This window comes from Oncorhynchus nerka, linkage group LG7 (assembly GCF_034236695.1).
Source record: "Oncorhynchus nerka isolate Pitt River linkage group LG7, Oner_Uvic_2.0, whole genome shotgun sequence".
NCBI classification, from domain to species: Eukaryota; Metazoa; Chordata; class Actinopteri; order Salmoniformes; family Salmonidae; genus Oncorhynchus; species Oncorhynchus nerka.
In genome coordinates this window covers 35622277-35645727 of record NC_088402.1, presented here as the reverse complement: position 1 = coordinate 35645727, position 23451 = coordinate 35622277, and the positions used below count along the sequence as shown (strand labels likewise).

Below are 23451 nucleotides of genomic sequence, written 5' to 3'. Positions count from 1 at the left end.
TTCTATGTCTAGTTTGTCTATTTCTATGTTTGGCCTGATATGGTTCTCAATCAGAGGCAGGTGTTAGTCATTGTCTCTGATTGGGAACCATATTTAGGTAGCGTGTTTGGTGTTGGGGTTTGTGGGTGATTGTTCCTGTCTCTGTGTTTGTTTGCACCAGATAACTCAAAGTGACTGAGCCTTTCTTTTTTCCTTGTTTTGGAAGAGAAGAGAACGAGCGCCATTCTCCTTGCGGAGATAGTGCTAAATCCATCAACACGGTCGGTCCCTGGGATTGGGCTGGCCAACACGATTCGGTTTGCTTGGAAGGAAAAGGAGTTGGAGCCTTTAGGACGGGAAACTTTTGGAAGGATAATATTGATGGGGATTCTAAAGCTGACGGTGAAGGACGTGTTTTGTTTCCAAGGCAACTCGTTGGAGGGAGCATACGACGTGGCACTATATACAGAGGAGAAACACGATGATATCCTGAGAAGGGCAAGAGCAGTGGGAGGTGAGAGGCCGATGAGCCACTATGAAATAACAAGCCTGGCGAAGAACAACTTTAGGGTTGTAACTGTCAACATTTACAACCCTTACGTTAAGGACGAAGAGGTGAGGGCCTTTCTGGGGAGATACATGGATAACGTCTCCTCAGCAAGGCACCTCAAAGACTTCCTTGGGTTTTGGAATGGGAGGAGAGGCTTCCAGGCCCTCCTCAGGGAGGACCCAAAGGGACATGGTGGCTACCTCCATCCTCCTGCTATGTTCTCCCTAGGGGCTGACAGGGGGACGTTGTTTTATGCACGTCAGCCCCTATTTTGCAGGCGCTGTATGGCCTACGGCCACATATTCGCTTCATACAGCACAAGAAAATGCAGATTTTGTGGATCTGAGGAACACGAGGCGAGGGATTGTGACAAGCCTAAGGCGTGCCACGGGTGTGGCTCGTCAGCACACCTGTGGCGGGGATGCCCGGCTCGTCAGAGGTCATATGCGTCTGCGGCTGGGGGGGGAGCAGGAGCGGGGGATGGGGGAAGAAGAGGAGGGGAAGGAAGCACGCCTCATAACCAGAGTACAGGTCCAGAGGGGAAGGCCGCAAGGAAGGAGGAGGAGCAAGAAGCAGCGGATGGAAGAGAGAAGGAAACGGAAGGCACGGGAGTAGGAGAACCAGGAAAAGCGGCGGAAGAAGGCAACCGAGTGGAGGAGCATGAGAGAGAAGAAAGCGAGGGAGGAGTGTTGGAGAAGGAGACGGTGGAAGAGCAAGTGGACTGGGGGGAAAGTGCCCTGGTGGAAGAGATGAGGGGTATGGTGGAGGAGCTGGCGGGGGCGGAGGGTGGTATCTCTCCACTGCCGTCATCACCAAAGAAGATAATGAAGAGGAGGGTGTGATTGGCCGACAGTGAGAGGGAGGGGATGGCCAAGAGAGTGATGGGGGTGGGAGAAACTTCTGGGTTGCTGCTGGTTTCCCCAGGCCCTCAACTTCTGTTGGGTGGGGACACACCTAACAAGACTCAGGACTGGGTACAGGAGGAGGTGGGGAGTTTTTTGTTTGGGGACTCAGCCTCCCCAATTTTTTTCCAAACCAGCTGCAGCACTGGGGAGGGGTAGGAGTGTGGGTGTAGAACCAGGGTGCAGGGCACCCCGGAGCCAAACACTATTCCTGCATCCTTCGTTGGTGAGATGGAGGAAAAGGGGGATGTCGGGAGTACGGATGGTGTTCTCACCAGTAGATAAGGAGCAGGGGAGCATCGGGTGAGTCTCCTGTTTTTTTTTTTTTCTGTCTGGGTTTAGAATTTGAGTGTATTACATGTTTTTATTTTATTCTTTCATGTGGTCTAATTTTACTTTTGTTAGTTTAAATGTAAGGGGTTTAAGGGATTTTGTTAAGAGGAGGGCGGTTTTTAGTTATTTGGAGGGTGTGGGGTTTGATTTTTGTTTTTTACAGGAGGTTCACCTAAGGGATGGAGGGGATGTTAGTAGGTTTAAGAGGGAGTGGGACATGGGGGAGTCGGTTTGGGGTATTGGGGGGGTGCACTCATCGGGGGTAGGGATTTTGTGTGGGCACAGGGAGGTAAAAGTGGAGGATTCTTTTGTGGTAATGCAGCGGAGGGTTATAGGGGTGGATGTCACGATAAGGGATTGTAAATTTAGATTAGTGGTGGTGTATGGGCCACAGGTGGTGGCAGACAGGAGGGAGATGGTGGACTGTCTGACGCCACTGTGTGTTACAAATAGGAAATTAGTGATAGGGGGGGATTTTAATACAGATTTAGGAATAGGGGGGGATAGCAGTGCAGGGGCCATTACCGGGCTAATGGCTTGCCATGGTCTGGTTGATGGTGGTCTGCACACTACTCCGAAAATGGCCGGTCCTACATGGCGCAACTCCAGGGGGGTTGAGCGGAGGCTCGACTATATTTTTGTACCCAGGTCTTTGGGTAAGTTGTCTGGGCGGCTGTTGCCTGTTTTCTTTTCAGATCACGACGGGGTGCTCCTGCAGGTGGGGTCGCCAGACTGCCTCTTTGGTAGGGGGTACTGGAAGTTAGATCGGGATGTGCTGGAGGAGCAGGCTTTTGTTGACGGGTTTTATGCTTTCTTTTGGAGGCTTGAAGGCCTCCGGTCCATGTGCGAGGGGGTGTTAGAGTGGTGGGAATTAGTTAAGGTGAGGATTAGGGCTTTTATAATAGGGTATTGCAAGAGGAAAAAAAGGGAGGAGAGGAGGGAGGTGGATCGTATCCAAAGGTTAATTGAACTCGAGTACGAGGCAGGCAACCTCGGCGGGTCGTTTGACTGGGAGAGATCCGCAACCCTAAAGGCGCAGCTCAGGGAGTTGCAGGAGCGGAAGGCTCGAGCTTTCCTGGAGCGTGCACATAGTGGCTTTCTAGAACATAATGAGACTTGTTCTGCTATGTTCTTTAAGTCGGTTAGTGCCAGACAGAGTAGGAAGGTAATGCATGGCGTTAGGGAAGAAAATGGTAGTATAGTTAGAGAACCAGAGGATATGGTCAGGGTGACAACTGATCATTTCCAAGGTTTATTTAAGGAAAGGGAAATAGATGTAGAGCAGGGAAATGTGTTTTTAGAACACTTGTCCAGGCGGTTGCCGGAGGACATTAGAGAAGTGATGGAGGCCCAGATTTCACTAGAAGAGGTTGAGAGCGCTCTTAGGAGGATGGGAAAAGGGAAGGTGCCTGGGATGGATGGGCTGCCGGCTGACTATCTCAAGTTTTGGGGTATACTTGGACCAGTGGTCCTCGAAGTCTTGAAGGCCATCATTGAGACGGGGGTCCCGGGGGGATCAATGGCTGTTGGTGTGCTGTCACTTTTATATAAGAAGGGGGAAGTAACAGACCTTGGCAACTGGCGGCCGTTGACCATGCTGTGTGTAGATTACAAGCTACTTGCAAAGGTTTTAGCAGACCGGTTGCGCACAGCCCTCCCCTACGTCGTTCATGAGGATCAGACGTGCGGGGTAGAGGGCCGCTCTATTAGATGGAACCTACAGTTTATCAGGGACTCCATCGCTTGGGTTGAAGATAGAGGACTGCCTTTAATGGTAGCAGCGCTAGATCAGGCGAAAGCCTTTGATCGCGTGAATAGATCCTTTTTATTCAGAGTGTTAGGTCGATTAGGATTTGGGGAGAAGTTCATAGGATAGATTCGTACATTATATGTCGGAGCGGGGTGCCGAGTTAGTGTAAATAGTCACTTGGGTGATGTTTTTGACCTCTCGTCTGGGGTCAGGCAGGGGTGCCCACTCTCGGCTCTCCTCTTCGTTCTGTACATGGAGCCTCTGGGGGCTGCCATTAGGGCAGACACAGGGGTGGAAGGCTTGTTGATCCCTGGAAGTGGTGGGCTGCGTGTTAAGATGACGCAGTACGCCGACGACACTTCCTTGCTGCTGTGCAAGATCTCGTGCCTGACAAGGTCCTTTGCCATCTTTGGGGATTTCACCCGAGCGTCGGGAGCAGTTCTGAACCATGCAAAGTCTTCCGTCAAGTTTTTCGGAAGATGGCGCGGTAGAACGGATGTGCCTGGGGGGTTATCTCTCTGTGAGGGGGCCCTGAGGTTTCTCGGGGTCCATTTTGAGACCTCCGGCTCAGCGACGCTAAACTGGAACATGCGTATCGCAGTGGTACAGAGGAAGCTAGCAATGTGGAAGGCTAGGTATTTGTCTTTTATGGGCAAAGTCCTGGTCCTAAAGATGGATGTGTTGCCGTCTCTTTTGTATTTGGCGTACATCTACCCATTGCCGGCTTGTCTGAGGAGTCCTCTAGTGAGGCTTGTGTTTCAGTTCATGTGGAGTGGCAGGTGCGAGTGGATCGCCAGGGCACGGCATTGATCTGTCCCATCGAGGAGGGAGGTAGGGGGGTACCACTTTTCCCCCTCAAGCTGGACACAATTTTTGTTTCTTTCTTGTTAACGGAGCTTGCTCATCCAGTGATACACCCGTCCGGTTACCTCCTGCGGGTGTTCTTCTCGTATCAGGCGAGAAGCGTAATGGTGTGGTCTAACACGGGTCCTCGGGCGGAACAGCTGCCGTGGCACTTTGGTCATGCGGCCAAGTGGCTGCGTGCGCACCCTGAGGTTGAAGTTGCCCGAGTACGTTTAGATCACAGGCACCTGTACGAGGAGGTCAGAAAGGAAGGGAGTCCGGCGCCTGTAGTGGGCATCTTGGAAGTGGTCTGGGAGGGAGTGCAGGCGCGGGGTCTGGACAACAGGCTCAAGGACCTGAATTGGTTGAGCCTCCATAAGTGCTTGCCGGTACGTTCCATCATGTACCGGTATAGTTTGGTGCAATCCCCCACCTGTCCAAGATCCTCTTGTGGCAGGGAGGAGACTGTGCGCCATGTCTTTTGGGACTGTGCCTTTGCCGGAGTAGTATGGGCTAGGGCACGGGTGTTGTTAGGTTTGGTAAGGGGGGATTTTGTATTGTCGTGGGCCAGGTTAGAGAGAGGTGTAGGGAGAGCGAGAGGGACGGATAGGGACAGGTTTCTGTTCTGGCTTCTCATGAGTCTCTTTAAACGGGGGCTGTGGGAAGCCAGGCAGAACATGGTGAAGACAGGGAGAGATTGGGGGGTGGAAGGGATAGTGAGGAGGGTGGAAGGAGATTTGAGGGTGAGGATGAAGAGGGAGGAGAGGAAGTGGGGGCAGCATGCTGCTCGGGAGAGGTGGAAGGGGGGGTTTAGGGCTGGGTGTCATTTAGATTTGTAAGGGGATAGATTAGGGACGGGGAGATAGGCAAAGGTATTTTGTAGGGTGACGGGGAGGGAAGATGCTCCCCTGAGGTTTTGTTTGGGGTTTATGTTTAGTTAAATTAGTTTAATTAAAATACCTTTATTTGAGTATGTATGAAAATTATGAGTTGTAAAGAATGAATGGTATTGAAGATAATAAATTATTTTTTATTAAAAAAAAAAGATAGTGCTGTTTTGGGTTTTCACGTTTCTTGTTTTGTTAGTTTGTTCACGTGTCTTTATGAATTAAGCATGAACAGAAACTACGCTGCATTTTGGTCCGCCTCTCCTTCACCGCAAGAAACCAGTTACAGAATCACCCACCACAGCAGGACCAAGCGGCGTGGTAACAGGCAGCGGCAGCAGGACGAACAAAGTCTGGCCAAAAGTTGAGAATGACACAAATATAAATTTTCACAAAATCTGTTGCCTCAGTTTGTATGATGGCAATTTGCATATACTCCAGAATGTTATGAAGAGTGATCAGATGAATTGCAATTAATTGCAAAGTCCCTCTTTGCCATGCAAATGAACTGAATCCCCCAAAACATTTCCAATGCATTTCAGCCCTGCCGCCAAAGGACCAGCTGACATCATGCCAGCGATTCTCTCGTTAACACAGGTGTGAGTGTTGACGAGAACAAGGCTGGAGATCACTCTGTCATGCTTATGGAGTTCGAATAACAGACTGGAAGCTTCAAAAGGAGGGTGGTGCTTGGAATCAATGTTCTTCCTCTGTTAATCATGGTTACCTGCAAGGAAACACCTGCCGTCATCATTGCTTTGCACAAAAAGGGCTTCACAGGCGAGGATATTGCTGCCAGTAAGATTGCACCTAATTCAACCATTTATCGGATCATCAAGAACTTCAAGGAGAGCGGTTCAATTGTTTTGAAGAAGGATTCAGGGAGCCCAAGAAAGTCCAGCAAGCGTAAGGACCGTCTCCTAAAGTTGATTCAGCTGCGGGATCGGGGCACCACCAGTACAGAGCTTGCTCAGGAATGGCAGCAGGCAGGTGTGAGTGCATCTTCACGCACAGTGAGGCAAAGACTTTTGGAGGATGGCCTGGTGTCAAGAAGGGCAACAAAGAAGCCAAATCTCTCCAGGAAAAACATCAGGGACAGACTGATATTCTGCAAAAGGTACAGAGATTGGACTGCTGAGGACTGGGGTAAAGTCATTTTCTCTGATGAATCCCTTTGGGGCATCTGGAAAAAAGCTTGCCCACAGAAGACAAGGTGAGCGCTACTATCAGTCCTGTGTCATGCCAACATATCCTCAGGGAGCATCTTCTCCCAACCATCCAGGAAAAGTTTTGTGACGAACAATGCCTTTTCCAGTATGATGGAGCACCTTGCCATAAGGAAAAGGTGATAATTAAGCGGCTCGGGGAACAAAACATCGATATTTTGGGTCCATGGCCAGGATACTCCCCAGACCTTAATCCCATTGAGAACTTGTGGTCAATCCTCAACGGCGGGTGGCCAAACAAAAATCCACAAATTCTGACAAACTTCAGGCATTGATTATGCAAGAATTGGCTGCCATCAGTCAGGATGTGGCCCAGAAGTTAATTGACAGCATGCCAGGGCGGATTTCAGAGGTCTTGAAAAAGAAGGGTCAACACTGCAAATAGACTCTTTGCATCAACTTCATGTAATTGTCAATAAAAGCCTTTGATACTTATGAAGTGCTTGTAATTATACTTCAGCATTCCATAGTAACATCTGTCTGTCACACCCTGACCATAGTTTGCTTTGTATGTTTCTATGTTTTGTTTGGTCAGGGTGTGATCTGAGTGGGCATTCTATGTTACATGTCTAGTTTGTCTATTTCTATGTTTGGCCTGATATGGTTCTCAATCAGAGGCAGGTGTTAGTCATTGTCTCTGATTGGGAACCATATTTAGGTAGCCTGTTTGGTGTTGGGGTTTGTGGGTGAATGTTCCTGTCTCTGTGTTTGCACCAGATAGGGCTGTTTTGGGTTTTCACAGTTCTTGTTTTGTTAGTTTGTTCATGTATCTTTATAAATTAAACATGAATAGAAACCACGCTGCATTTTGGTCCGCCTCTCCTTCACCGCAAGAAAACCGTTACACTGTCAAAAATATCTAAAGACACTGAAGCAGCAAACTTTGTGGAAATAAGTTTGCTGCTCCTTTGAATTCCATGCTGTCACAGTTACCAGCCCTTTCAAGCTTAACATCCTTATCATTTATCGCCCTCCAGGTTCCCTCGGAGAGTTCATCAATGAGCTTGATGCCTTGATAAGCTCCTTTCCTGAGGACGGCTCACCTCTCACAGTTCTGGGCGACTTTAACCTCCCCACGTCTACCTTTGACTCATTCCTCTCTGCCTCCTTCTTTCCACTCCTCTCCTCTTTGACCTCACCCTCTCACCTTCCCCCTACTCACAAGGCAGGCAATACGCTCGACCTCATCTTTACTAGATGCTGTTCCTCCACTAACCTCATTGCAACTCCTCCAAGTCTCCGACCACTACCTTGTATCCTTTTCCCTCTCGCTCTCATCCAACACTTCCCACACTGCCCCTACTCGGATGGTATCGCGCCGTCCCAACCTTCGCTCTCTCTCCCCCGCTACTCTCTCCTCTTCCATCCTATCATCTCTTCCCTCTGCTCAAACCTTCTCCAACCTATCTCCTGATTCTGCCTCCTCAACCCTCCTCTCCTCCCTTTCTGCATCCTTTGACTCTCTATGTCCCCTATCCTCCAGGCCGGCTCGGTCCTCCCCTCCCGCCTCCGTGGCTCGACGACTCATTGCGAGCTCACAGAACAGGGCTCCGGGCAGCCGAGCGGAAATGGAGGAAAACTCGCCTCCCTGCGGACCTGGCATCCTTTCACTCCCTCCTCTCTACATTTTCCTCCTCTGTCTCTGCTGCTAAAGCCACTTTCTACCACTCTAAATTCCAAGCATCTGCCTCTAACCCTAGGAAGCTCTTTGCCACCTTCTCCTCCCTCTTGAATCCTCCTCCCCCCTCCTCCCTCTCTGCAGATGACTTCGTCAACCATTTTGAAAAGAAGGTCGACGACATCCGATCCTCGTTTGCTAAGTCAAACGACACCGCTGGTTCTGCTCACACTGCCCTACCCTGTGCTCTGACCTCTTTCTCCCCTCTCTCTCCAGATGACATCTCGCGTCTTGTGACGGCCGGCCGCCCAACAACCTGCCCGCTTGACCCTATCCCCTCCTCTCTTCTCCAGACCATCTCCGGTGACCTTCTCCCTTACCTCACCTCGCTCATCAACTCATCCCTGACCGCTGGCTACGTCCCTCCCGTCTTCAAGAGAGCGAGAGTTGCACCCCTCCTGAAAAAAACCTACACTCGATCCCTCCGATGTCAACAACTACAGACCAGTATCCCTTCTTTCTTTTCTCTCCAAAACTCTTGAACGTGCCGTCCTTGGCCAGCTCTCCCACTATCTCTCTCAGAATGACCTTCTTGATCCAAATCAGTCAGGTTTCAAGACTAGTCATTCAACTGAGACTGCTCTTCTCTGTATCACGGAGGCCCTCCGCACTGCTAAAGCTAACTCTCTCTCCTCTGCTCTCATCTTCTAGACCTATCGGCTGCCTTCGATACTGTGAACCATCAGATCCTCCTCTCCACCCTCTCCGAGTTGGGCATCTCCGGCGCGGCCCACGCTTGGATTGCGTCCTATCTGACAGGTCGCTCCTACCAGGTGGCGTGGCGAGAATCTGTCTCCTCACCACGCGCTCTCACCACTGGCGTCCCCCAGGGCTCTGTTCTAGGCCCTCTCCTATTCTCGCTATACACCAAGTCACTTGGCTCTGTCATAACCTCACATGGTCTCTCCTATCATTGCTATGCAGACGACACACAATTAATCTTCTCCTTTCCCCCTTCTGATGACCAGGTGGCGAATCGCATCTCTGCATGCCTGGCAGACATATCAGTGTGGATGACGGATCACCACCTCAAGCTGAACCTCGGCAAGACGGAGCTGCTCTTCCTCCCGGGGAATGACTGCCCGTTCCATGATCTCGCCATCACGGTTGACAACTCCATTGTGTCCTCCTCCCAGAGCGCTAAGAACCTTGGCGTGATCCTGGACAACACCCTGTCGTTCTCAACTAACATCAAGGCGGTGGCCCGTTCTTGTAGGTTCATGCTCTACAACATCCGCAGAGTACGACCCTGCCTCACACAGGAAGCGGCGCAGGTCCTAATCCAGGCACTTGTCATCTCCCGTCTGGATTACTGCAACTCGCTGTTGGCTGGGCTCCCTGCCTGTGCCATTAAACCCCTACAACTCATCCAGAACGCCGCAGCCCGTCTGGTGTTCAACCTTCCCAAGTTCTCTCACGTCACCCCGCTCCTCCGCTCTCTCCACTGGCTTCCAGTTGAAGCTCGCATCCGCTACAAGACCATGGTGCTTGCCTACGGAGCTGTGAGGGGAACGGCACCTCAGTACCTCCAGGCTCTGATCAGGCCCTACACCCAAACAAGGGCACTGCGTTCATCCACCTCTGGCCTGCTCGCCTCCCTACCACTGAGGAAGTACAGTTCCCGCGCAGCCCAGTCAAAACTGTTCGCTGCTCTGGCCCCCAATGGTGGAACAAACTCCCTCACGACGCCAGGACAGCGGAGTCAATCACCACCTTCCGGAGACACCTGAAACCCCACCTCTTTCAGGAATACCTAGGATAGGATAAAGTAATCCTTCTCACCCCCCCCACCCCCGTTTAAAAGATTTAGATGCACTATTGTAAAGTGGCTGTTCCACTGGATGTCTTAAGGTGAACGCACCAATTTGTAAGTCGCTCTGGATAAGAGCGTCTGCTAAATGACTTAAATGTAAATGTAAGTATTTGTTGAATTGGCTTCACAGATGTGTGTCGTTAAGCAGGTGTATTCATTTGTGTCGTTAGTGAATGCAGGAGAGCTGTTGATGAACAGTATTGATTCTAGACTTTGCTATTGCCTTTAGAGGTTGTTGTTGGGGTGTGACAACATGAGGAAGACAGCAGGTCTTCAGGTGTCGATGCAAATAAACTGTCCGTCATAAGGCTCAGAAATGAAAATCAATCAATCAGGAACATTGCAAAAACCCTGGGCATGCCCAAGTCAACAGTTTGGTTCATCATTAACAAGAAAAAAAACAACCGGTGAACTCAATTATGTCAAAGAACCCAGTAGACTGAGGAAGACCACTGTGGTGGATGACCGGAGAGTAGTCTCTATGCTGAAGAAAACCCCCCTGACAACACCCCAACAGATCAAAAACACTCTGCTGGATGCAGGTGTAAATGTGTCAAAGTCTACCATACGTAGAAGACTACACCAGCAGGACTACAGAGGGTACACTACAAGATACAAACCACTGATAAGCCTGAAGAACAGAAAGGCGAGATTACAGTTTGCTAAAAAGCACCTACAAACCACCTAAAAGAGACCCATGAACTATGGAAAAAAAGTATTGTGGACAGATGAGACAATGATTAACATGTACCAGGAAGAGGAAAGTGTGGGAAAAAAGACATGCCCACGATCCAAAGCATACCACCTCATCCGTGAAACATGGTGGAGGGGGTGTTATGGCTTGGGCCTGTATGGCTTCCAGTGGAACAGGCTCACTACAGAAATATTTTATCTGCTCAGATAAAACCAAATGCCTCCAAACTCATTGAACGGCACTTCAGCATGCAACAAGACAATAACCCTAAACATACCGCTAGAGCAACAAAGGGGTTTTTGATGGAAAATCCTTGACTGGCAGAGTCAATCACCGGATCTGAATCCAATCTAACACGCATTTTACATGATGAAGAGGAGACTGAAGGTAATAAGTCCCTGAAACAAGCAGGAACTGTAGATGGCTGCAGTACAGGCCTGGAAGAGCATCACCAGGAAGATACCCAGCATCTGGTGATGTCGATGCATCGCAGACTTCAAGCAGTCACTGTCCAATGTTTTTTGATTCCCGAAAATGGGGGGGGGACCATGTACAAAATCTTCTATAATTTCTAAACGGTTCATCCGATATGTATGAAAATACCCTGAAATTAAATCTGACAGTCTGCACTTCACCCTCATTGTTATTGTATCCTTTCAAACTCAAAGTGCTAGAGTACAGAACCAAAATAACAAAAAACAAGGTCACTGTCCAATGAATTATGGTGCGCACTGTAGTTGAGGCAGTATTTGTTGTGAGCTGAGTTAATTCTGCTATTGTACTTCCAGATGTTGACCTAGTTGTCACTTTTGTAGGAAAATATGTTGGACATTTTCAGATTTGTGGAAGGAATTGTCCCTCTCGGTGTAGCTGTTGTGGAAACTAACTGTTAATGTTGGATTTGCCAAAGCTGTAGAGGAGGTTGGGGTGGTATGGTCATTTGCTGTTGTAGGTTTTAGATAAACTCTCAGGTGTTTGTTGTAGTTGTTTGAGAGAAGGTTGTTGGAATGTAAGAGAGAGTATTAGATTTCTCAATTTGCATATAGTTGCCAGTGTAAACTTTGCATTGGATGAAGTTGAGACAGTTTTTGTGAAGACTTGAGGAGCATTTGATGTCAATGTCAACACTTCAGTTGTGGTGCTGATAGTAGCTGTATTGTGTGTGGCTGTGGAACTGCCAATTGTACTGGAAATGTTGATCTTGTTGAAGAGTATTTGTTGTCCCCTGCTGTTATACTTCCAGATGTTGGCCTAGTTGTCAATGTTGTAGGAACATTTGTTGTGAGAGTTTGTGGAGGTGGAAGCCCTAACTTTGGTTGTTCTTACTACTGGAGCAGTAGAGGAAATTATGGTATATGTTTCAGCAGGGTTTGTAGAAGAAAATTTGCCTGTGCAATGATGGTTGTTAGTAGATCAGAACTAGTTCTCATAGCTCGCCTCGTCCCTCTGCAGCAGACATAATATGGTGAGCAATATGCTCGGAACGTCAAATACCAATATAAATCACAGTATCGAATAGCAATACATATAGAACCGTGAGAGTCGCAATACATATCGTATTGACACCTAAGTATAGTTATAATATATTGTGAGGTCCCTGCTCTATACTTGTTCTTCAAGTGTATTAATAGGAAAACCCACAAGCACATGACTGTTATTGTGTCAAGGAAGTGAAGTCTTAGGCACTAAATCTAATCCAAATACCCTGGTGTCCTATTTTATGTGCTGGTGTTTTTTGCTACCCAGCCTGGTCTAATAGACCAGATGAAGCATAGAAAACGTAAATCCGGGACACCCAAATTAATATATGTTACATTTGGTATGGTTAAGGCAAAAACGAAAGTAGGGTGGTTGGTCGGGGAGGATGTATAACGCAAACGTCTATTAACCCAAAGGTTGCAAGTTCAAATCTCATCACAGAGAACTTTAGAATTGTATCTAATTAGAAACCTTGCAACTACTTGGCCTGTTAGCTAACCCTTCCCCTTACCTCAACCCTTTAACCCTAACCCATAGCCTAGCTAACATTAGCCAGCTGCCTAGAATTCATAAAATATCAAACGTTTAGCAAACTCGTAAAATATACATTTAGCAAATTTCTAACATATATGAAATGGGTGATGGACATCCACAAATTAATACATACCATACAAAACGTAACATATCATACTATATGAAGTCTCGGATTTATGCGCAGAATAATATGAAATGCTCTGAGACTAGGTTGTGCTACCATGTCAGTTCTTGTGACCTAAAAGGGTTGGAGAAGTGAAAGCAATAGCCTAGGCATGTCAGGCTAGGATTTTATCAAGTCCTTCTCAATCTGAGATGGAACAAAAGTCGCAGAAAATTGAGGTTGTGGTGGCAGATACATTTGGGTGTGGGAGAAGAGTTACAGGGTGTGTTAAGTGGTAATGTCCCATCCTTTCAGGTTGTTGGCATGAGGTAGGACTAAATAGTGGAGTAGGGTGGTGTTATTTTTAGTTTTTCTGTGAGTGTAGTGTTATGGTAGGGTATTTGTTTATTCTTTCAAGCATAGTATAAGGGATTTGTTCTCCAGTCTAGTAGGTGGCTGTAATGCAACATATTGGATGCCAACCACCGTTAAACCTCATCGAAGAAGAACAATTACTTGGGTAAACCTGAAAGAACTGGCCAGACAATGGTTAAGTGGTTTCTCTCATCAACACAAATTCGATGGAGCATCTATTATCTACATGGTGACATTCAACCATACGTGTCAACCGGAATATAGCAAAGCGGATTCAAAACAAGGAGATGAATTTAACGAACGTTAGAAGCTCAGCTCCAGCCGATGCCAGAATCAGGAGTAAACTGGACACGACATTTAACGCTTTTTTCCTGATATAAACTAGTTCATTGCATCTGCCGTGGAGCCCAGTTTCATAATATTACCACCTATTTGCCGTAATTTGAGTTACCGTGAACAAACAGGCCTTATTTTAGTGCATTTTTCACCCTGCCAGCTCCTATTGGTTCATTTGAGCACCAACTCGCCTTCTGAACAACGTTCTATTCCCAGCCCACTGTTCTGTCACAATGCCTGCGTCGCTATCGTTGGTAAAAAGATATGCCCACGTTAGACTCTTTTGCTTAACTCAAGTAACGTATTAACAAAGTTACAGCTAGTCTGTGAGCACGCTCACTGTTTGCCTAGGTACACATTATGACCAATAGTGCTAATGATGGCTGGCTCATGGCCATTAAAACATTTTCTGGTCATGGTTAACCATATTTACTTTCAGAAAAGGTGTAAACCTAAACAAAACGCATGTCCCTGTCCTTTTGCAAGATGTAGCCGATTTAAACTGCCAGGAGATGGGTTTTTTTGGACAATTTGATGTTTCTAAATAGCTGCTCGTTAATTTGATGTGGGTCAAACCCGACAATAGGTATAACCTATTTTAGCCTTAACCTTAATTCACGGGTAGGGTAGCCTAGAACACCTGTTGTAACGTTAGTAAATACCATTATAGTACAACAGCATTTTGATGGGGGGGTTAATCAAAAATAATTGCATAGGTTAACATGTAGTTATTTTATATGTATTATTGCAAGGCAGAACACCTGATAAACAAGCTTCATTTACATTTTTTAAATGTGGTTTGAGCTGGGTGTGACCAAGTAACCTATGTGAAAGTCCAGCAATTGGCTGGGATAGGTGGGGCAGGTTTGAGACGGATCTCAGGAATTAATAAGAAAATTAGTTTCTCAGCTGCTTCACTGTTTTTATGTGAATGAACGTATTTGCTAAATATTTCCAATAGATGGGAGCATAAGACCACGAAGAATCAGTTATAGGCTTTGTAGCAATATGATTGACATAAAATAGCATGCAAGTCACTCACTACTTTACAGGTAACCATCTCTTATTAGGCCCGTGTTGCTTTTGGGAGAGAAGAGGGAGGAAAAACCCAGCCAAATAGACAGGTGGGCTAACAACCCTAGACATGCATTATAAACAAACTGGCCTTCTTTAGGGTAGTTGAAGATCTGGAGCATCAGCATTTGTGGGTTCGATTACAGGCTCAAAATGTCCAGAGACAAAGAGCTTTTCTGAAACTCGTCAGTCTATTCTTGTTCTGAGAAATTGCCAAGAAAGTGAAGAGCTCATACAATGCTGTGTACTACTCCCTTCATAGAACAGCAAACTGTCTAACCAGAATAGAAAGTGGGAGGCCCCGGTCAACAAGTACATTAGTGTGTCTAGTTTGAGAGAGAGACACCTCAAGTCAACTGGCAGCTTCATTCAATATTACCTGCAAAAGTCTGAACGCCAACAGTGAGGCGACTCCGGGGTGCTGGCCTTCAAGGCAGACTTATTTTGTGCAGTGTGTGTTATTTTGCCCATCTTTATTGGCCAGTTAGAGATTTGGCTCTCTTTGCAACTCTGCCTAAAAGGACAGCATCCCGCAGTCGCCTCTCCACCGACGTTGAGACCGGTGTTTTGCAGGTACTATTTAATGAAGCTGCCAGTTGAGGATATGTGAGGCTTCTGTTTTTGGCATTAATACATGTCACATAGTTTGCAAATGTAAAACAGAGTTTTAAAGCCCCATACAAACACGGTCTCTTGGTTTAAGGCAGTAGCCTTCATTTCTCAGAAGAAGACTGGCGAGTTTCAGAAGAAAGGTCTTTTTTGCCATTGAGCCTGTAATCAAACCCACAAATGCTGACGCTCAACTAGTCTAAAGGCCAGTTTTAGTGAGTCTTTAAATCAGAACAGTTTGCAATTGTTAGCACAGCTGAAAGGGTTTAATGATCAAGTAGCAGATCCAAGTTTAGCATTTAAAAAACGCTAACGTGCCTCTAGATATTCTATAAATCCGTTTCCAGCAGTCATTTACAACGTCTACACTGTATTTCAACAGACAAGTGCTTTGCTTTAAAAAAGACAATTAACTGACCCCAAACTTCTGAATGGTAGTATACATTTAAAATATGTTGGTAGATGAGGGGTTATAGTTACGAGAGGAAAGACTAGATTGTAAACTGATTCAAATTCAAAAACACCACCCTGGCATCTTTTGCTGTCGATACGATTTGGAAATGTGAAGCTGAAACACAAATCAATTTCCACAGGCAAAATGGGCTATTTCATAAAATGTGCTTTAGTCTTCATTTAAGGCTAGCAGTGCGGTTAAATCAAGTCGCTTGAAGAAACAGGCAGGGTTTGTGACTGAGGTAACCTAAATCACCCCATTTGCAGGTTCACAATCACCTCTGCCATATGCACAAATGTCCCAATGCTGAGGGAGTGAAAGTTATTACTTATGTAGGGGGCTAATTAGTTAATGACCAAGCAAGGCTGCAGGCTCAAGCAAAGCGCTATCCCAACATGTTTGGAGTTTGCCAATATTCATACAAAATAATTGAAAGGTGTGCATAATTACGACACATGCGTGTCTGAGACTTCACACAAAACAAATTCTCCCAATTTTAGATGTTTTCCAAGCTACAAATTGGGGTGCATGAATTGCATCATTGAAGTCCGTGTATTGCCAAGTTCATCGTTTAGTAATCACCGCGCCACTGAAAGTCAACTTCGGAATTGTCAGCAACACATGACAACGGCAATTTAGTAGGGTCTGGTTTTGGGACTCATCGTGAGCTTCTTGGTCCATTTGAAGTATTGTTTGTGTGCAGGTGTGACGCAACATCACCAGGGGTAAATGGGGAGGGGTGTCTTCCTTTAGACAAATAGCATCCCAAAACAAGTGTTTACTCAAACTGAAAAAGTTCAAACCAGAATTGTCAATTGGACAAAGTCAGTTTAGCCCCTCCTAGTGAATACACCCCTGAATGTCAAATATATGGTTAATTACTAATGTTATACATTCAGTAAATGGTTTGTTGCTAAACATTTCACAACAGTTTGCTCAGGTCTTTGTATAATGACTACACCCCAATCCAGCAAGGGCTGTCAAAAGCTACTGAAGTTAAATGAACATGAGCTGACGGGAGGCACTGCCTTGCACAGGTCCTTGTTTCCCAAAACATCTTAAGGCTAAATGTATTAGTATCCTATGGTTAATGTGAATTTAGTCTTAAGCTGCTTTAGGAAACCGTATCCAGAGAGTCACTAAGCACAGAAAACCCCGACCGGGAATGATTAGCATTGTTGACAGTGCCTTGGTATAATGTCCTTGAACAGACAAATCCCTCTAGGCTGCATCAAAATGCACACAGAAGTCTGTCACCAAACAGCCAAGTCACCACAAGACATCAATTTGTGATGACACCTGCCATATGCACAATTTAACCAAAGCTGACAATTACAAGGGTGTAGAGGCTACAGTAATTAGTTACGTGGCCCAAGTCAGGTACGCTGCAGTGCAAACCAGTATACCAGAAACTGTTAGTGTACAATTTCACAAAATGGGTTAAAAAGCAGACCTAAGTCTCATTACAATAAATACAACTCAGTTAAATAGGCAAGATTAAAAAAAAATATTTAATATGCATTAGTCAAATTACCACATTTCTTTAGCATGTTCAAGCATCAGATTTGTCACCCTGCAGATTGTCAGACCTGGAAAAACAAAAAAAGTGTGAAAGCTAGAAGTGCTCCTATTTAAGCAAGTTACTTTCAAATCTGGGAACAAAAGATATGCAAGACTCACCTTTTATTTAAAGCAGCACTCTTCTCAGTTATTTTATCTAGAGCACATGTAGTAGATCTGGTGGGAAGAAATTAAGTGAGATTAAATACTAACTAAATAATTAATGTGACAAAATGTAAAGAAATGAAGGCCAACTACAGTTCACTTTTCTGGTACATCAGTCACCATGTGACAATACACCAATCAAGATGCAAGTCCCCAGTCTTCCTCACCTCCTAATTCCATCAAAACAGCGCTCTTCACAATTTTTTTCTGTGGGCATACACACTTCAGTAGAGCACATGAAGTAGATCTGTTGAGGAATGAAGTGAGATTCAAAACCAACTAAACAGGTTTGACTTTGTGTAACAAAAAAAAAAAAAAAAAAAGTTGCACACAATAGAAAGAGCTTTTTGAAAGCCTCATTCACCATGTAACAAGACACCAATCAAGGTGTGAATCCTAGTCCATATTCTGCTTCCTCACCTCCTCATCCAGATAATTGTTGGTCTGTTGATCCATGAACTGGAATGCTTGGACCATGAAGCGACGCTGGTGGCGGTTCTGGGTCAGGTTGCTGAATTTAAGGATGGAGACATTGGGGTCCTGAGGGTTGGCACACCTAGAGGTGAGAAATTGATAGAGAACTCAATGACAACTTCCTCTTGGCAGCGCAAGGCCCTCAAACTAGAAGGCTCTGGAACTCATAGGGTAAGAGTTGAATACCCTTGGTATAAGGAGTTCTGTCACAAAATGGCTGTCATGCTTTGGCTACGGAAAGGGCAAAGTTAAGACATAAAGGGATCCTTCAGGATTTTGGCAATGAGGCCCTTCATCTACTTTTGATAGAGATTAACTTAAATACCATTTGTCTGCCCCTATGGCCAATATGAAGGAAGTGATTGGTAGTGTCATTAGCCAAAGCTAGCAGATACCTAGTCTTCATTGTGCCAAAGCTGGTTAGAAAATTCCTTCAACTGCATACAGACAAACGGAGCCACAAGTTGACCTGACTCTGGGTAAGTACATAAAGGGACTCATTGCCAAAATTAAGAGAACATTGGAGTCCATCCATCCCATCTCAGCCTCTAATAAAAGCCAATGGCTGTTCAAGAGCAAGGTGGCCCACCAATATGTAATCTACAGTACGTTAGGCAAATCAGTCACACCAAGTCATTGCAGTGCTTACCCTTCGTGAATGAGCACCAGAACATTCTTGGCAGAGCGGGGATAAGCCAGACAGTAGTTCACCAAAAGTGTCGCCTCTGGATTTGGAGAAGTCAGACGAACTTCTAGATACACAAGTTTACCCAGGAAGAGACGCAGGGGCTGATGGTTCCGTTTGAGGTACTTGGTATAAGTTTTGTCTGGTGGGGGAGGTAAAAGAGCAATTTAAGCATTGGGCTTGTCAGCAATGTAAAGTGTCCGCAACAATGGGACAGTAACCATTATGTTCTGGCCATGGCGTGTTTACATGTCAGCCAGATACCTTCAGCAATCCTGAGTTCGACACCAAACAGTCCCTTGGATGTCACCTTTGAAGGGAATGTTACACTGGGGCTTTTCACCATGTAGCCCACACTCGCCACTGTTGGCAGGGTACCCAGCGTTTTAGGGTAGCGGCACTCAACCATGACTCTAGAGACGAACATGGGGGGGGTAACTAGTCAATCTCAGCATGTGCATTTAATGATTCCTCAATTAGTGAGATTAAATTACATTCTGAAAGTGCCAAGTATTCGTGGCATTTGCAACAGTAATGTTTGAAGGTTTACACTTTGAGCTACTTAACTGGTGAATCAGCTCAATATATAGGAACACTAGGACAGAGGCATATAGCAAAGACAGAAATCTAGAAGGTGTAGACATTGAGATGTTCATTAACACCAAACTGAAGAACCTGTCCAATAAACAATGCCCATTTTGTTTGTTGCAAAATGTGACATCTGAATTACCTGCGGGGGTTGTCTCTGGATATTATGCCATACTTCAGGTTAAGGGTTCGGACGGCCGTCTGTACCTCTGCTGTGTAGATCACGGTATTGCCAATTTCCTAATTAAGATCAAAACAATAAAGTAATTGTGTGGAACAAGAACCGCACCAGGAGGATTCCAGAAGACGTAATATTCTTGTCCACTTACATATGAGCGAGTTCCACATTCAGTGACTGAGAACTTGAAGACCACAAACTTATCAGTGACAATGACTGGGCCACAGCTAGACTTCCCAGCAACCACAAGTTTGGTGGGAGTCACAGGGAAAGTGGTGAGGTTATGGTGAACGGCAAAGATAAACTGATGGTCTGCAGTGCACTCTGGGGAGGGAGAGCGGTACACATCAGTCCTCACTATTCAAAGACAAACATCATCTTGCCCTGTGAAAGAGTATTTACCATCCATTGGGTAGAAGCAGGCGGAAGTTGCCGAATCCACACAGCAACCAATCACCAAACACTGGGAAGACGAGATTCCAGTGAAACCACAAGCCAAGTGCTGGTTCTGGGGAATACTGCAGCCTGAAATACAAAAAACATTGGAAGTGAGGATGAGTAGCCAATGAATTATACTTCAGAAAAAAAAGTTATGTAGTGTCAGTCCCATGTTTCATGAGCTGAAAGCACACACAATTGTTCCATTTGTGAAGAAAGCTAATTCTGTGCACAATTGTGTTTACATCCCTGTTAGTCATTATTTATCCTTTGCCAAGATATTTCATCCACCTGAGGCACAGCAAGAAGCTTATTGGGTTGTGCCGTGGCAGAGATCTTTGTGGCCTATACTCGGCCTCGTCTCAGGATGGTAAGTTGGTGCTTTGGCAAAGTGGGTAGGGTTATATCCTTCCGGTTTGGCCCAGTCATCAGATGCGCACCAGTGTCTCTCTTATGCTGCAGTAGTTTGTGTCAGGGGGGCTAGGGTCAGTTTGCTATATCTGGAGTACTTCTCCTGTCCTATCCGGTGTGAATGTAAGTATGCCCTCTTTCTCAGGACCTGAGTCCTAGGACCACGCCCCAGGACTACCTGACATGATGACTCCTTGCTGTCCCCAGTCCACCTGGCCGTGCTGCTGCTCCACTTGCAACTGTTCTGCCTGTGAATATTATTATTTGACCATGCTGGTCATTTATGAACATCTTGGCCATGTTCTGTTATAATCTCCACCCGGCACAGCCAGAAGAGGACTAGCCACCCCACATAGCCAGGTTCCTCTAGGTTTTGGCCTTTCTAGGCTGGGTTTCTGTACAGCACTTTCAGATAATGTACGAAGGGCTTTATAAATACATTTGATTTATTAAATAGCATGATCGATACAGGTGCACCTTGTGCTGGGTACAATAAAATGTGCAGCTCTGTCACAACACAATGCCACAGATGTCTCAAGTTCAGGGAGCATGCAAATGGCATGCTGAACGCACAAATGTTACTCTACCATAAGCCACCTCCATTTTAAAGAATTAGGCAGTGTGCAAACCAGCATCACAACCGCAGACCAGGTTTAACCATGCCAGCCCAGGACCTCCACATCCGGCTTCTTTACCTGTGGGATCGTATGAGACCAGCCACCCAGACAGCTGATGAAACTGAGTATTTGTAATAAAGCCCTGGTGGGGAAAAGCCTTCCTCAGATTCACTTGAGGGCCTATACCCTCCAATGGCTGTGCCCCTGCCCAGTCACATGTAAGCCATAGACTAGGACCTAAATTAAATGAATTTCAATTTACTAATTTCCATATGAACTGTAACTCAGTGAACAAACATAAATGCACCGGTTTTACTAATAGCTGTAAACTCAATGACCAGTGGATAGAAGTCCATCTGAGCACTGGAGTAGATACCAGTTTCAATAGCACCTCTGAACTGGTCAAAATGACCAGGTCTCCAAAAAGCATATCAAGAACAAGTTAATTAGAAGGTTCTTAGGAGCATTGTTAAAAATGTCACAAAATGCTCCTTTACCGACTGCCTCAGACCAGAATAACAGCAAATATTGATGCTTATCCAAAGAAATGGAATAAACATTTCATGAGACTCACCAGGATATTTGGTGGGATTTTGAGCGCTGGGATTGCGAGGGGTGGGATTAAGACACTTTGAAGGAGGCCCATCATGGGCATTGCGAAGACCATTAGAGAGGGGCAGGTGGTCTGTCGAGGACAACGAGGATTCGGGGCTAGCCGCACAGGACACTGTAGAAACATCCATTATGCCAGCTTCATTGACATACAACACCATCAAGGTGTACCGCCCAGCCTGCAGAGTCAGTGTGGCAAGAAACGTACAATCATTCCAATGACACATTTACACCTTTTAAATGTATAATTTTAAATTGGAAAGGTAAAAACCCTACCTGACGACTAATGAGGCAGCCTGAAAAGCGGACAGTTAGGGCGTTCTGATATTGTCCTCGATTTAAGGAGTATCCACACGATTCCGGGGCGTCAAGAACAGAGAGCATACTGTTGGGTCCTGTAGGGAAAGTTAAAAATGAGCAAAAGTAGCCCAATTGCATTTGATGATCTTTAAACCTATAAATAACTTACCCAAAATCTTGACTTCACTCATTGGACCAGCTGGCAGTGTTACTTTAAACTCATCCTCACCGCACAGAACCGCTAAACTGACTGGGGCAGCTTCGGTAACGGATACCCACTTTTTTGCATCTGATACCTCCTCGACTTGCACCTGGAATCCACGGTCGGCGTTAAGATCGACATTGGCGGGGTCTCCAAGTTGCACTACAGCCTTGTCTTTGGTATAATTCTCCTCTGTGTCAAGGTTGTGGTGGGCAAAGGTTGCCTCTTCGGAAACGCGCTCCCATCCCGCTGCAGGCAATGCAAAGCAAAGCCAAACCGGGAAAAAAAGCAGTGCGCTCCTTTGCCAAGTCATGGTTTCATACAATGCCTCACCGAATGCTGAAAACGGTATGACAGCTGATGTCTCTCCTAGGTATATATAGGAAGTATTTCCAATTGGCTGCACCTTTCTACCAAGGTAAACGGTAACATCTGGAGTGAATAATCTATTACCCGCAACTATGTTTGCGTTTACACAGGCAGCTCAATTCGGATAATTTTTCCACTGATCACATTAGATATTTTCAAATCAAAATATTTTTCAGAGCTGATCTGATTGATCAAAAGATCAATTAGTAAAAAAAAGATCAGAATTTGGCTGCCCAGGGCCCAGTTCGAATATTAGGTTTGAGTGCTTTAGAGCAGCATACCTTTCTTCCTCCCTCTGAATAGTAATAATACACAATGATCCTAACGTGATTAGACAGGTGAATGCAAGGGATAGCGCCATCCCAAAGCTTTCACTGTCCAGTATTGTCTGTACAGTGCCATGCATATTTTTGATATTGAATGTTATCAGATCTTCAACCAAAACCTAATATTAGATAAAGGGAACCCGATGGAAAAAATAACACAACAATTACATACTTATTTCATAAACAAAGTTATGCAACACCCAACGCCCTTGTGTAAAAATGTAATTGACCCCTTACACTCAATAACTGGTTGTGCCCCACCTTCAGCTGGAATGACTCCAACAAAACGCTTCCTGTAGTTGTTGATCAGTCTCTCACGTCGCTTTAGAGGAATTTTGCTGCTGCAGCTCAGTGACATTTGAAGCTTTTCAAGAATGAACTGCTCATTCCAAGAACTGGCACAATATTTCAATTGGGATAAGGTCTGGACTTGTACTCGGCCATTCCAATATTCAAATTTGTTGCTTTTTAGATTTGATTGTGTGTTTTGGAGAATAGCCTTGCTTGCATGACCCAGCTGCACTTCAGTTTCAGCTCACAGACAGATGGCCTGACATTCTCCTGCAGAATGATATGATACAGAGCAGAATTCATGGTTCCTTCTATTAAGGCTAGTCGTCCCGGTCCTAAGGCAGCAAAGCATCCCTAAACCATCACACTATCACCACCATGCTTGACTGTTGGTATGAGGTTCTTACTGTAGAAAGCAGTGTTTAGTTTTCGCCACATATAATGTACACTCCCTTCGGAAAGTATTCAGACCCCTTGACTTTTTCCACATTCTGTTAGGTTACAGTTTTTATCATCATTCTACACACATTACCCCATAATGACAGAGCAAAAACAGAATTTTAGAAACATTTACACAAGTATTCAGACCATTTACAAAGTACTTTCACAAAGCACC

General features: G+C 45.7%; 1 protein-coding gene across 1 annotated transcript; it reads right to left on the bottom strand.

Moving 5' to 3' along the window:
* Window positions 1-17111: 17111 nt before the first annotated feature.
* LOC115132728 (zona pellucida sperm-binding protein 4-like) lies at window positions 17112-22217 on the bottom strand. Its single transcript, XM_065020461.1, has 12 exons — window positions 21817-22217; window positions 21624-21742; window positions 21310-21526; window positions 19672-19794; window positions 19421-19593; window positions 19234-19331; window positions 18768-18916; window positions 18468-18645; window positions 17765-17900; window positions 17512-17591; window positions 17300-17356; window positions 17112-17208 (listed from the first exon to the last, which is right to left on the bottom strand). Exons 1-12 carry the CDS (start codon window positions 22160-22162, stop codon window positions 17172-17174), a joined length of 1713 nt encoding a protein of 570 aa, XP_064876533.1. The 5' UTR covers window positions 22163-22217; the 3' UTR covers window positions 17112-17171.
* Window positions 22218-23451: the final 1234 nt, after the last annotated feature.

Coding starts and splice junctions, on each gene's coding strand:
- LOC115132728 (XM_065020461.1), bottom strand. CDS start 22,162: ATGACTTGGCAAAGGAGCGCACTGCTTTTTTTCCCGGTTTGGCTTTGC. Junction 17,592..17,764: donor ACAATTATCTGGATGAGGAG/GTGAGGAAGCAG, acceptor ATTCCTCAACAG/ATCTACTTCATGTGCTCTAC. Junction 17,357..17,511: donor TGTTTTGATGGAATTAGGAG/GTGAGGAAGACT, acceptor TCTTCCCACCAG/ATCTACTACATGTGCTCTAG.